This window comes from Tachypleus tridentatus, chromosome 7 (genome assembly GCF_004210375.1).
Source record: "Tachypleus tridentatus isolate NWPU-2018 chromosome 7, ASM421037v1, whole genome shotgun sequence".
NCBI classification, from domain to species: domain Eukaryota; kingdom Metazoa; phylum Arthropoda; class Merostomata; order Xiphosura; family Limulidae; genus Tachypleus; species Tachypleus tridentatus.
The window spans coordinates 69,026,337-69,042,294 of record NC_134831.1 but is presented as its reverse complement, the minus strand read 5'-3'; the positions used below and the strand labels follow the sequence as shown (position 1 = coordinate 69,042,294).

Sequence of the window (15,958 nt, the reverse complement as noted above, 5' to 3'; positions counted from 1 at the left end):
AAGAATCCAGAACAAAAAAGAAAGGTATGAAATGCTGGAGAAGGAACATCGCTGGGTCATACTCGAGATGACGTGTGTGATCCAGTCTGGACCGTCCTCAACATATGCTGTACCAGGAATAATTCATCTGAAAAATATCTGTTTCGGAGATACACAGTTAATTGTGATGGAATGAGGGGAAAATATTAGTGTTTTCACGTGAGGAAGTAAGTTGGACGAGAATCATCAACAATAACAGCATATGGGAGTATTTGTGTCAAGTCAGGAGTTTAAATATGTTACAGTATTGTAAAGGATGTCGCAGCTGGTTGCATACCTGGTGTTACTGAAGCTGTGCCACTGGAAGCGACTCTGTGAGTGAATTTACAGCTTGAGAAAACCCGTATTCAAACTTCTGTGAAGAATATTCGCTCAGAAGCCACGAGATCTAAAGGGGTAGAGTCAGGGGCCGGTAACCCTTCAAAAAGAACTATTTTGTTTGTTTTGGTTTTAGACCAAAACATTTCGAGAGCCATAACATGCTCTAACGGGTTAACGTTAAAAAAAACAACCGGTTACTCCTAGTGGTACATTGATAAGTCTTCGAATTTACACGCTAAAATCAGGGATTCGATTTCATTTGATGAACACAGCAGATAATCTGAAAGCTGCCAAAATTTCCTTAAAGAGCCACAGGTTGCCAGTCCCTGGGGTTGGACTATAAAAAAAGTTAGTATCATAGCTTCTAACACAGTACATTAGAAACTCCAAACAAGCAAAATTTAGCGTCTTATTAATTTTTCTAAACGGAAATAGTTAGTGATGGTATCTTGTGACCAGATTTCGAAGCTTATTAAGAGAGATATGACTGATGCATGTAAAGTTAAGTTTTATGACTTTTGTCCAGTTACCATATAAGTAGTTTCATCACGAATGTACCCCACAACCATCAGTTTTTTTCACACAACGAGCACGTACCTAGAGAGAAACAAAACTCAATGCCTACGTATCTTTGCATAATATTTTTATACAGTTATATGTGCATATTCTTATGTTAAACAAACAGATCTTTACAAATTTATTATAATAATAATACTCTTATTACACACCCCTTTAGTTCTGGGCTATCTTAATGTAATACAGACGTTTTGTAGAGAAAGTATCAAACTTTGACTTTAGGCTAAATTGGACTGGGTGTAACACGATGAGGGTGTCAAACGTTAAACCTCAAGGTCTCTGTGGGCGTCCCATTGCCATAAAAACTCATACCATATTTTAAGAGTAGAAAGTACGATATAAGAGTATGTATATTTTTACATTTATCTGAGACGATCCAGGTAAAATATTTGAACATAATATAAACCGAAGTACATTAGTACATCACTACAGAGAGAGTAGTTATCTTTGGTGACAGAATTCAATGACATACTCGAGTTTTTAATATAGAAAGCGTCAAATTTTAGAGCGTTGATATTAAACGCCTTCGCTAGAGTTAAGCCTTACAACTGTACTTACTGTGAATCTTAATATTAGATATTATATGCTTGAGACAAGAGAGGAAAATCGGTTTCTAATATATCTGCTTGGAGTTGTGAAATAATTCCATAGGAAGGAGTTGTGGGCTACTGAGCGCGTAAGTGCTAGTTAATTCCTTAGCTGGTGAAAGCAAAAAGGCTAAAGTAAGAACCAAATTCCAGATTTTATGTTCCCAAAGTTTCTCACCATAAGATTCGTTTGTTTTTAGAGCAAAGCCTCATTAGATTATATCCGCCGTGTCTACTACAGGGAATCGAATCCTGTATTTTAGCGGTGAAAGTCCGTAAATTTACCACTGTCTCACTAGGGAAGTTTGAGCACAACACCTCTCAGAAAAATCACATTGTGATTGAGCCCTCCCAACCCAGTAAATATCTAGCTTCTGAGTACTTTAACAGTAATGTGCACTTTGTACAGTTGACAACGTTCGTTAGTGTTATCTGTGTGTGTAAACGAAATGCTTTTACAATACAACTAAATGTAAATAATTTTACAGCATAAGTAAGATGAGACATAAAAGGAAAAAAATGATATATCAGTTCACGATACATTTTTACCGAAGAAAATAATTGGAATTTTAACGTTAAATTTATTCGATTTAATTTTTTACTATCAGTCGATATTTACACTAGAACACCGATTACGAAAACAATGTATGCTTTTTGTAATGGATATAAGCATGTTGCTTGAAAATACTCTGTATATCAAAAGAAAAGAAGTCTCTAAACACACACACACAGACGCGCGTCTGAAAAAGAAAAGGAATCTGAAACACATCGATACGTATCGGGCAAACGTCCTTCTGTTGGCTTAACTGTCAAACACAAATGTTTATTTGTAAAGAATGTAGTCGAGTCTTAAAGACGGGTTTAACTCCGAATCGTTAAGATAAACAATCAGTAATACCAACATAAACGTTTCGTACCAGAAGAGCCAAGAGCTGAGTGAATACTTATTTCTGTTTACTAATTGTATTGTTTTCGTTAATATGTAGTTTATTTTAGACAAAAAATACAAGCTCATCTACAAACAACGTTTACAGCGTTTACGTAGAAGTAAAAATTAAACTGAATATTCCAGGTTTTGATATTCGAGTCACAGTTGAAAGTTTTGGTCAGATTTAGGGAAAACTATCTTTGGTTACTTCATAAAAGATTTTTGGATCGTATTTCTGGAACGTTAACCCACAGTTGCCGGTTGTAACACTATCGACAACTGCCGACTTGACAAAACGTTAAGAAAACTTAGTTGACATTTCGTCGGAAAGCGTTTGTCATTTTGTTAAGATTATCCGAAAATTCATGGAAAACCGAATTGGCAGAACAAAAATAAAAAGATAAACCTTTTACTTTATCCAAGAATAGTTGAACTAAGTTATCTAAGTTAAACAAATTCTAGGAAAATATAAAGAGTTGAAATAATTAAAATACCCGGATGTTAAATAAAATAAAATAATAATAACTGAAATATCAAACTAAGTATACTGGTGAGGTGTATGTTTGTTTTTGAATTTCACACAAAGCTACACGAGGGCTATCTGCACTAGCCGTCCCTAATTAAGCAGTGTAAGACTAGAGGGAAGGCAGCTAGTCATCACCACCCACCGCCAACTCTTGGGCTACTCTTTTACCAACGAACTGCTCGTACATTATAACGCCCCAACGACTGAAAGGACGAGATAGTTTTGATGTGACGGGGACATGAACCCGCGACTCTCAGAAATGCGAGTCGAGCGCCCTTACAACGAAAATAAAGAAACCGACTACAGTGAATCAAAATGATAAATACTGATCATACAGAGCCCCAAAAATAAAGAAACCGACTACAGTGAATCAAAATGATAAATACTGAGTAGTGTTTACTCAGACGTAATATTCTATGTAATCAGTTTTAAGCGTATACTAATGTGTTCTTTGACACAACTGTGGATAAAATGAGGTCTGAATTAAAAAGTAAACGTTATCGAGTACGTGATGTTTCGAAATATTATCATCAACCAGGGTAATTATCTGAATGGTTTAAATGTATTCTAGTCATAATAAGTTTTAACTTTCTTTGTATCCATTTTATGACATGTACTTCCAGTCCGTTTGATATATAAAATTGCCTTAAATAATTTATAAATTACCTTAGTTTAATTTTGAACAGAATTGATAACCTCTTTAGAAAGTGTAATGTTGCACTGCACATTTCTACTCAGCTGGTATTTATTATTGGTATAATTGAAACTAGCATGTGAAAATTGAAACATCGCTTTTAGTAAAATGTGCTCTAAGAGAAGGTTCAGAAATGTCAACGCGAAGTTCTATACAGAACAGACACGTTCTTGTTTGAAAGCTAGCTGGAAGGCATATTTGAGTGACGTGTGATAACCTTTAAAAGAGCCGATGAAATTTTCAGTGCTTTCTATTGAAAAGGTTAATGATTTAGCCAATAAATCTGACAAAGAAATCTCTGGAGAAATTGTCTTATAAATGTTCGTTGTAATAACCGTTAATATAAATTTTATTATTGTTTGTATATTAAAATATATTTGTGTTAAGAAAGAAAATTGTGTGTATCAAATTTGTCGGCATGCATCATAACTTTAATACATATTGGCATTCAATTAACTTTTAAATAATAAACTGGGGGGCTCCTCCGGAATAAATAATAATATGCAACATTGTACAAAGTTCAACGGAGAGGCATACATAGGATGCATTTATTTAAGTCCCTAAGGCTTCCTAAACATCCCTGACTATACCATCTTACAGCTTGGCGATTCAATGTTGACTGACAGTTTTTGGATTTGATGAAAATATCAACAATTGTCCCGAGTCTGTTTGCGGTTAAAATAGTGAACATTAAACTTAGATTTTCTCAATATACTATCCTCTTTTTCTTATGTTAACAGTAATCAACACTTACTAAATTATGTGGATGAGCAGCTCGAACATTCATAATTAGTCTTCTAACGACAGTGTTTTCTTCTATATATTTTTTGTCTAAGCAAATTGTGTATATAAAACATACAGTTCACAACAGCGCTCTAGCTTATTCAGTGTAACAGTCAGAAGTCATTATTCTACTAGAAAGCAGAAACGTTCACTAGCATCCTTTTTCTTTGCTCTCCTTTCAGTTCTGTTCCATTTTCAGGATACATCAATGCACCTGTTGAAACTTACTCGACTTCTTCGTCTTGCTCGACTTCTTCAGAAGATGGACAGATACTCTCAGTACAGCGCCATTATTCTTACCCTTTTGATGCTAATGTTTTCATTGGTTTCTCATTGGTTAGCCTGTATATGGTACGTCATCGCACTGGAAGAAATCGAAATCAACCCAGCCAACTGGGATGTGGGTGAGATAATCTCTCTTGTTTAATAATTACAATTGTATCCTGTTATGTAAATTGATATTTTAGCCTTAATCTAGCCGTGATTTTTCATACTTTTAAGTAATTCAAAATACAGCTTTAACCCTGTAAATATTGAACCTAATTTTTTTGTTTATGAAACATTAAAAGTAAGATTTAATGTGTTCAACCTTATGTGGCACGTGGACTACACAGGCTGGTAGAGACCCTGAGGTTGAGGTGTAACATAATTAATTTAAAATTGTTAACTAGAAAGAGATTAGCCAGTTAACGCTACTAGCCATCTATGTGTAGTTACTCTTGACCAAATGGTAAGATTAATTGTCAAAACTATAACGCCCCCAAATGATTTACGGAACGTGTTCAACGATATATCACGTCTCAAACCTTGAACCCACCAATCCGCAGCTAGCCTGGAACATCAACCATCAGCCACGTTCTGTCCGTAAGAAGAGGGCAAAGGACAACCTAGTGGTTAGTGTACTCGTTAAGCCTAGGTTTCACGATCTGCGACACATTGATCTGATTTTGGGTGTTCTATCAGAGTAAGTATCAGATCCCCATTATTCGGATTGACTAGAGTAGTTCAAGAATTGTCCGTTGGTACTGTTGGCCAGTTGCTGTCTCTTTAGTCGACCTATCATTTCTAAGTTGGGCATGACTGTGGGTTGCTGTGCATGAAAACTCTAGAGCATTTGTAGCAGTTGTAGTTGTTTCTAACATTATAAGTCCTTAGACTTACTGATGACCCACTGAAAACCAGTTTTCAAAACCGACCATAAGAATATGTTTATTGTGTAAAAAACAAAACAAAACTTTTCTTTTAAAGGATTGACCGAAATTATGATTACCATAACTATATATTTTAAACTACGTTTTCTTCATAGTTTGAAAATGCCTGTTTTCAAACTGTCAAACTATTCATTGGGAAAATGTATAAGGATGAGAGTCAAACGCGCCATCTGTTGTGATTCCACGACTTGTTTTAATACAGCACGCGAAACAATGTCGTTTATATTCACCATTTTTCTCAATAATGTGATGTATGCATTGAAAACAGTTAACCTATGGAAAAATTTCTCATTGCTTACAAAACAGAATGTGCTGAAACCTTCCACCCTTCGTTTTTTTTGTTAAACAATCTGCTGCATTTAAGAGTTGTTTTTTTCTACGTTAAATTTTAAAAGACCTTTATTAGAAAACTGTCTTCTTTAGCGGATGATGAATATTTGTTGGGTAAAACGTTCATGTCAAACGTGTCAACTTTGTTTGCCATTAATTGGGGAATACATTAGAAGTGCGTATTTTAAGTATAAAATACCTTACTGTTTGTTTTGTTTTTGAATTTCGTGAAAAGCTACACGAGGGCTATCTGCGTTAATCATCCCTAATTTAGCAGTGTGAGACTAAAGGGAAGCCAGCTAGTCATCACCACCCACCGCCAACTCTTGGGCTACTCCTTTATCAACGTATAATGGGATTGACCGTCACATTATAACACTCCTAGGCTGAAAGGGCGAGCATGTTTGGAGTGACGGGGAATACTTTACTGAAATACATAAAAAGCAATTTGAACATTTTAATAATTTAATACTTATTGTAACGATAAGAAAGATGAATATTTTCATTATGGCACATCCTGTTTTTCCAAAGCAAATGTCCCGATTAATTTGTACTTATAACTCTAAAAATCTTGGCTTGATACCTGCGGTGAGCACAATGAAACTGTCCTCTTATGTAGCTTTATACTTGAACATAAACACCAAAATAAACTAGATTACAATCTCTACTGTTTTATTTTGAGAAAAAACCGTATACATCATATCTTCACATTCTCTCTAGTGGCACAGCGAAATTACTTCGGACTCACAACGCTCGAATCTGGATTTCGACACCCGTGGTGGGCAGAGCACCAATAGTTCATTGTGTTGTTTTGCGCTTAACTTCAAACAAACAAGTTTTTTATTGTTAATTATGTAATACTTTTCTTCTTCTAAGATTTGTTTCTCTACACGATGGGTGGTTGATCGGTAAAATCAAGATTATAGCGTTAAAATTGTGAGTTCGATTCCTATAACGAGTACAGTGCAGATAGACCATTGCTCAACTTTGTGTTTAAACAGATAAATAAATACGTATGTGCTTTTCTTGATCGTTGATTTGTGGTCTTATTGTGCACAATTCGTATCTTTCAGGAAATATTCTACTCTATAATTTATAACACATGCTTGCTTTCACTTTGTCTTTGGTATTTCAATCACTTAGTATTGTTATGTTATGAACACGGCCGCAGGTTTTTATACGGCTAAAGAAAAAGTTAAATTATGCAGACAAAGCTGTGAAGTTATGACTTGTATGTTTGTTATTGAACGTGAAGATGCTCGCTCAATGGGCTATCGATTCTCTACTCACGGTTGGTATCTAAGCCCAATTTTTAGCTTTTATTTATTTGTTTGTTTTTTTAGTTTTACACAAAGCTACTCGAGGGCTATCTGCGCTAGCCGTTCCTAATTTAGCAGTGTAAGACTAGAGGGAAGGCAGCTAGTCATCGCTACCCACCGCCAACTCTTGGGCTACTTTTTTTTTTACCAACGAATAGTGGGATTGACCGTCACATTATAACGCCCCGACGGCTGAAAGGGCAAGCATATTTGGTGCGACCGGGATTCGAACCCGCTACTCTCAGATTACGAGTCGAAAGCCTTAACTCACCTGGCCATGCCGGGCCTTTTAGCTTTATAAGGACCTCAGACTTATTACTGAGATATTGTAAGACTGAATTTACGTACCATGAAACTGGTGATAGTGCACGAAAAACAACTACTTTTGGATATATTTTGTAATAAATTTAAAATTATGCAATTATTATCCAAGGTAAGGATAGCATGAAACAATAAGATATACATGTAATAAGATATTAGAAATAGTTAATTCAATTCCAAACCAATATCAATTTGAATCTTTCGTTTTGTGTTTTAAAATAACAATAATAAACACGCTTGTAGATTTGAGAAGTCACTTTACAAGCTAATAATCAAAATATCTGATCAGGAGACACCACTTGTTATACCTATGTTCAAACTAATAAAATTGGTAATACTTACCTAGACTGTACTAAGGTAAAAAAATCTAACTTTGGTTATATCGTAGTCAAGAAGTCAACCACTGATTATGCGACCATATGTAAGTTATGTAAAATAAGTGCTGTGTAATCAGTTAAACTTGTATATAAAGAAGATTAAATGGTATATTGATATAAGTGTTAAAAATGTTGCGTTTGCATCAAATTTAATTTGAAGTTTTATGTAAATATTAGTGAAAATGTTGAAATTTCTTTCGTGTTTTTATTCTAACATACATAATTCCTACCTATTTATGTCCTAGTTTTAGTTTTATATTTTTAGTTTGCATATTTAGTTTTTTCACTCATATTTGTTTCTTTTCGTGATCCGATTTTTTCAGGGTGGCTGCACCAACTCTCTGATAAAATCGGCAGTGACGTCGTTAACTTTACAGACACCGCCACAGCCTACGTCACTGCCCTCTATTTCACCACCAGTAGTCTTACAAGTGTAGGCTTCGGAAACGTATCAGCTAACACCAACGCAGAAAAAGTGTTCTCCATTCTTACTATGTTGATTGGAGGTAAGACGTTTCTCTCTTGGTTTCAAACAGCCTAAGAGTGTGATTTGTCGAGGGTAAGTTGCCCTTACACTTTGCAGAATACAAGGTGATAGATGTCTTCACACCAGAATGAAAGAAGTACACTACAGAGAATACAACTGAAACTCCATCCTCGAAGTTTTCTGAAAAACACGCCACTAGAACTACGAAAATGTTTAAAACTAATCAACATAGTTACTGGCATTATGCTAACCTGTTGTAATTTATACAAAAGTATATGGTAGTCACGAGTAACTGTAGCATGTTTCTTTACAGGTAACAACAACGACTTTTAGCGGCATGTTCCTTTACACATGTAACAACTACTTATAGCGCCATCTTGTTTTACACAGGTAACAACAGCTACTTGTAGCGGCATGCTGTTACATGTATAAAACAACACCTGCATAAAGAAACATACCGCTACAACTAGTTGTTGTTACCTATGTAAAGGAACATGCCGCTACAAGTAGTTGTTGTCCACTGTACTGAGAAACATGTTACTTTACATAGGTAACAACAACTAGTTGTAACGGTATGTTTCTTTATGCAGGTAATAACCACAATAACTGAAGCGGCATGTTGTTTTATACAGGTGACAACAACTACTTTTAGCAGCATTTTCCTTTACAGAGGTAACAACAACAACTTGAAACAACATGTTTCTTTACACAGATAACAACAACTACTTGTAGTGACTTGTTTCTTTATACAGATAACAACAACTGCTTTCAGCGGCATGTCCATTACACAAGTAACAACACTACTAGCAGCAGCATGTTCCTTTACACAGGTAACGACAACTACTTGTGGCGGAATCTTGTTCTACACAGGTAACAACAACTACATCAAGCGGAATGTTTCTTTGTACAGTTAACAGTACGTATAGTGGCATGCTCCTTTACACAGATAATAACAACTACTTGAAGCGTCATGTTCTTTTACACATGTAACAAGAACTACTTGTATTGACATATTTCTTTACACAGGTAACAAAAACTACTTATTGTGGTATGTTCTTTTACACAGATAACAAGAACTACTTGTAGTAACATGTTTCTTTACACAGATAACAAGAACTACTTGTAGTAACATGTTTCTTTACACAGATAACAAGAACTACTTGTATTGACATATTTCTTTACACAGATAACAAGAACTACTTGTAGTAACATGTTTCTTTACACAGATAACAAGAACTACTTGTAGTAACATGTTTCTTTACACAGGTAACAAAAACTACTTGTAGTGACATGTTTCTTTACACAGTTAACAAGAACTACTTGTAGTAACATGTTGTTTTATTCAAGTAACAGCAAGTACTTGTTGTGACATGTTCCTTGATGACATGATGAGGAATCACCTGAACCGTAAGTTTAGATGATAGCTTTCTCTCTATTAATATCTGTAAGGTGCTTTTTGAAGCTAACAGACACTTTACAAAATTTTGTATTAATCTGAGAGTAGTACTCAGATCATTAACGGACATGTTCTAGTATAATAAACTTCAAGTACTTTGTGCTCTGATGTAGTATTGGAAGTCTGGTTTCTTCTTCTAATAAAAAATCCAAATTTTTATAATAGATTCGTTTCAGCGTGTCATGAAGTTAAAGATTGATCGTGTTGAGTGATTTTGAAATTAGAGAACCTTTACGAAAGCTCTCACATCTCGACTTAAGTGTTCATTACGCTTTGAATACTGCATGGGAACAAAGTTGAAATTGTATTTCATACCATTACTGTGTTTCTCAGAAATCTATGACGCAAACGCATGCTAAAATAACTCATTACGGATCCAGTTTAACGGTGCTCCCAAAACTTTAATAAAGTCGATAACGTTTTGCTTTAACTTTATCAGAAAACCAAATGTACACGTGATATTAATGATAATTAAACACGATAAAGAAAGAAAATACATTGTTACATACATCAGGTACTAAGAAGCTAGTTCGATACAATACTTAAACCGGAGGGCTCGAATGTCGACGTTGTATCATATATCATAAGATGCAAATTAGTTATTAACAAGCGATTTATATATGTGTAACTATGACGTACACGTCAGCTTCAGTTATGTAAGGATTAAAATACAATTCTTTTATTTTCAAAGCTTGCATGAATATTTATTTCAACGCAAATTATTCATCATGACACGTGCAGTTTTACGTGTGTGCACACAACGTACAGATATCTAATAAAGTTGCACCACGAACAGAAACTAAGCCTCTCAAAAATTCCTAGTTACACCCATGACTAATAAATCATATATGGTCAAAAATTAGATAGATATTAACAAAAGAAACACGTCAAACAGAACGCTTTTGGAAGAAAGTACACCGGTTTTATTCAGGTATGAAATAGAAATCAGAGTAAATGATCCAGGAACCTAGACCACCTTACTTATTCAGGAGTGAATTAAAAATCAAAGTAAATGACCAGGAAAGTAAATCTTCCTTATTCAGGGGTGAAGTAAGAATAATAGTAAATAACTCAACGCATCCTATAGAGCCCATCTTATTAAAAAATACGTTTGAAATAGTCATAGATTATTTTAGAATAAAAGGGCCTGTTGAAAATTGTACATGTTTGGCCTTGGTGAAGCTGGTATTGTTACAATTATTCTAATAATTCAAGGTGCAAGTTTGTATCTATAAAAGTAAGTCAGATTTAGTTCTGTCTTAAGATTTTTTTTCTTATATTTAGTCCTAATGTAAATTTAATCTTAGAACGGTCCTATATAACCATATTGCAAAGTTATGAGTTTTGAAAAGTCTTATGAAGTTAATGTGATAAATGTGTCTAATTAGTTTCGAATTCACATAGGCTGAATTGCTTCTGTCATAAATACCCGAGTTTGAAATAATGCCATTTAGTTCTGACGTTAATTGAAACACAGATCGTAACCTTCTATGATTAGAATACTCCTAAAAGTTCCAATGTAAACAGATTAGAGAAGTTCGATATTTATTTCTCAATTAAAGCCTCGAATATATTTTTTTCAGTCCTAACATTGACTGGTGAAAGAAACCCTGTATAAATCTGATAAGATAAGAACTTATTACGTTTTGTTAGTCCTGATATAAACAGGTGAAAGAAGACTTGGAATAATCTGATAAGATAAAAACTTACGACTCTTTCAGTCCTGATGAGTGCGCTTTCGCAAAAGTTTTGGGGATGGGAGCAAAGAAAGAATGACCTCGGGGGGACCTCAAGTCAGTTGTGGGCCCTACGCTATGGCGTGAGCTGTGCGTGTGTGTTAACTTGGTGAGACTATAAATGTCTCACAGAAACTGTCGCTTGTGGCTTCTTTCGATCTTAAGAAGAGAAGCCTCCCAAATGATTCCTCTGTATATGAGCTTTTATTTAGAGTAGGTTTAAGCACACTTAACAGAATCTTCTGTTTTGAATATCCCTGTTTAAAGTTGGTTTTTCATTAGTATTGGAATAATATGGCTTGTTTAGGACAATTCCATTTAGTCCTAATGTAAACAGATTTCTTTGAAATATAGGCCCGGCATTGCCAAGCGCGTTAAGGCGTGCGACTTGTAATCTGAGGGTCGCGGGTTCGCATCCGCGTAGCGCTAAACATACTCGCCCTCCCAACCGTGGGGGCGTTATAATGTGATGGTCAATCCCACTATTCGTTGGTAAAAGAGTAGCCCAAGAGTTGGTGGTGGGTGGTGATGACTAGCTGCCTTCCCTCTAGTCTTACTCTGCTAAATTAGGGACGGCTAGCACAGATAGCCCTCGAGTGGCTTTGTGCGAAATTCCAAAACAAACAAACAATTCTTTGAAATAGTTCAAGTTAGTCCTGGACTCTTAGAAAATCTGTTTAAAATAGTCCTATGGTAAATTTAACCACTTATTGAAAACTATATTTCTAAAGCAATGCCAAACATAACGACAACTGACACTATTTCCACGGTTCCCAACTGCTGGTCTTCAGAAACATCTATTGAATATACAATTATTCCTAAATAAATTGTCATATTATTAAAATTCTAAATCCTTTCTAAACTTGTTTTCGCAACCCTAACTATAATTATGTATTTCACATCTATAGCACATATGTTGTATGGTATAGGCCTATAAATCAGCACACTCCTAATGTTTCGAAAGCTTTTACTATCGTGTGAAGTGAAAAAAGGTTGGAAATCAGTGTGCTATTCTCCTTACAATAGCCTCGCTCACATATTTTAATTAAACTCTTGTATTTAATAAAACAAGACGTCATTTCTCAAACCCACGTTCAAATTTGTAGAATAGTTTACTCTAGTACTGGTGTGTAGGCAGACGTGTGCACAAGATTATATTGGGTTGAGAAATAATTCGTGAGCGTTTTCTCAAGTTACAAAAATATATTCATAATATATTTTTTTATATAAAAATATTTCATGTCATTTGGTAGATAATTTTTTGTTCTAATAGATGGTGTGTTTGATTTTCATATGTCTTTAATTTTTGTTTTCATTTTCAGCTCATTAAATGGAATGTCAAGTGGACAAAATCGAGCATTTTCGACACCATCTGCTTTTCGCATTTAATATCTTGCAATTTCGTTTAAAACAATGCATACTATATACCTAGGTATTACATGAAATAAAGTATCATAATAAATGTTTTGGGTGTAATGTGTTCATGCATTGAAGTATTGTATAGTCTTGCATGTAATGCAATTCCTCACGAATTATTCCTCAACCTAATAAGTGATTCGCTCAAGTGGCTACTGTTTGATATTAATTAAGGAAGTACAAATGTTTTGTTTTTATGTTGATGTTTTTGAAATAATCCCGAACTTGCTTAAAAGAGATACATTGTGGACTGTTCTTCTAATTCGAGTACATTTTGCTATGGGAATTACATTATTAGGTACTGACACCAACTAACGTTTTCTTTTTAGCCCTAATGCATGCTGTTGTGTTTGGAAATGTAACTGCGATTATACAACGGATGTATTCAAGGCGTTCTCAGTACCAGACGAAACTAAGAGATTTAAAGGACTTTTTCAGACTACATCAGATTTCGAAAGAGTTGCGACAGAGAATGTTAGACTATTTTCAAACCACGTGGGCGTTGAACAACGGAATTGACCAACATGAGGTATGTGACATTACTTTCTCGTACTTGGATGTAGACATGTACACGTTGTCTTATTACACTACATATCCACCATGGAACTTTTCTCCGTTACCTGCAGAGTGGGCCCCTACCTTCAGTTAAAATGTAAAGAACACCTATTTTGTTATATTTTAATTTAAAATATAACTTTTAAACGCAACAGAATTCAAAATTTTTACTCCTTCAGATATTTTTAAAGTCGATTTTCTTCATAATTAAAATGATATACTTACAAGTTCAACCATATTTAATAAGACTAGTGATGATGACTAGCTGCCTTCTTTCTAGTCTTACACTTCTAAATTAGAGACGGCTAGCGAAGGTAGCCCTCGTGAAATTATTTTTGAATTTCGCGTAGAGCTACATGAGGTCTATCTGCGTTAGCCTTCCCTAATTTAGCAATGAAAGACTAGAGGGAAGGCACCTAGCCATCACGCCAACTCTTGGGGCTACTCTTTTATCAATAAATAGTAGGATTTACCCTAATATTATAACGTCCCTACGGATAAAAAGGCGAGCATACTTGGTGGGACAGGGATTCGAACTTTTGATCATCAGATGGCTCCCTGACCACCTGTTATGTTTTATAACACTTGCTTTGAAAAACTATAGTTTCTTAGAAATTATGAAAATGTAAAATTACATCTTGTTTTTTTTAATCAAAATGTTACCTAATCACATATAATTTTGTTAATTATTTATTTAGGGAGGTTTCTGTACCAAAAGCTACCATTATTAGAATGCTTAAACATTCAATGGTGTGTCGCTGGACAACTATTGTAACTTCGAATTCGTTAGTCATTTGAAGTTGACAGGCTCTCAGAAAATAAAGCATTCATCCAAACAAACGAAGTTTCATTCTTTCGTACTAACTTATTTTGAAATTATTATACAAGTGAGAATACCTCTTTATAAAGTCACCTTCTCCAACCTCAGAAGGAGGTTTTAAATAGCAGTGTCTGTGAAGCACTTCTAGTCAAGCCAGATTAACACACAAGCAAATCACTCTACAGCTGAATTGAAGAGACACGCGAGGTCATACTTGTTTAACCCATAAAACTATAAAACAGGTACACGTACCGAAAAAAAAATGCATATAATCACTAGCTACCGAAAAGATTGGGCTTAGGTCCCAAGAAACAGCTAGTGTTCAAAGTAATTAAAAATAATTACAGCTTGTTATATTATAGTTTAATAGCTTACGTAATGGGCTCGGCATGGCCAGGTGGTTAAGGCACTTCATTTGTAATCCGAGGGTCGCGGGTTCGAATCCCCGCCACACCAAACATGCTCGCCCTTTCAGCAGTGGGGGCACTATAATGTGACGGTCAATCCCACTATTCGTTGGTAAACAAGCTGCCTTCCCTCTAGTCTTACACTGCTAAATTAGGGAGAGCTAGCATAGATAGCCTTCGTGTAGCTTTGCGCAAAATTCAAAACAAACCAAACCGATCGCATCATAACAAATAAACTGAACTTTTCACAAGTTGCATCTTTATAAAATATGCAACGTTCAATAAACAAACAGCTACTGTCTTTGGTTTTAACTATTTTTGACACTTTTTCTGTAACATTCTAATCACTATACCTAAAATTCTGAATCATTAAAACCTGTTAACTGTTTTATAAGAACCAAAGTGCATGGATGATGATTTGTCATAAAAATCAATAGCCCGTTAAGTAACTTTTTTGAAGATAGTTTATTATTTTTATGTAATAAAAATGGCAATCAGTCTTAGTTGCTAAATTAATTAATTTTGAATGTATCGAACTGATAGCAAGAAAGAGCGTAAAACATAAAATCGACAAAAGAAAATTTATAAAGCTAAATTTTCATATTGTTGTAATATTATTTCTATAGTATGTTTTTTCACGTTTGTGTACAGCCACGTTTCTTGAAATATCCGTACATGGTAAAACAATAATTTATTTTCAAAGCCAGTCTAGCATTGAACGGAAATTGTTCATATACTGTGGTTAGTTGCGCTTTATAAAAGTGATGTTCACGTTCTGCCCTCGGAACTGCTTCCTCCACTGTTGATTAGATTCATTCTGGTGGCTTATCCGTCACAACCAAACAATATCTCTGTTACTTCGCATCACAAATTTTATTGAAGTGAGCTTCTGCGAAGGACTCTAAAGTTATTCTTAGAACACTTCTCTCCTCTTTCCTTAAACCTTTCTCTGTAGGTTGGTTCTCAAAGCGACTTTTAAGCAGAACGGATTATGACATAAAAGTCCATTGAAGGTGCATCATGAAACTTTAAAGATATTTGATCCAATGTCATTTGTTGTCATTTCAGT

At 34.9% G+C, this 15,958-nt stretch overlaps 1 protein-coding gene across 1 annotated transcript in view; it reads left to right on the top strand.

Moving 5' to 3' along the window:
- Positions 1–15,958, top strand: part of LOC143255904 (voltage-gated delayed rectifier potassium channel KCNH8-like) — a 54,890-nt gene that overhangs the window by 28,940 nt on the left and 9,992 nt on the right. The window contains exons 8-10 of the mRNA XM_076512299.1: positions 4,654–4,858; positions 8,336–8,518; positions 13,437–13,636. Of these exons, the coding sequence (XP_076368414.1) occupies positions 4,654–4,858; positions 8,336–8,518; positions 13,437–13,636 (588 nt within the window). The remainder of the gene's footprint in view (positions 1–4,653; positions 4,859–8,335; positions 8,519–13,436; positions 13,637–15,958) is intronic.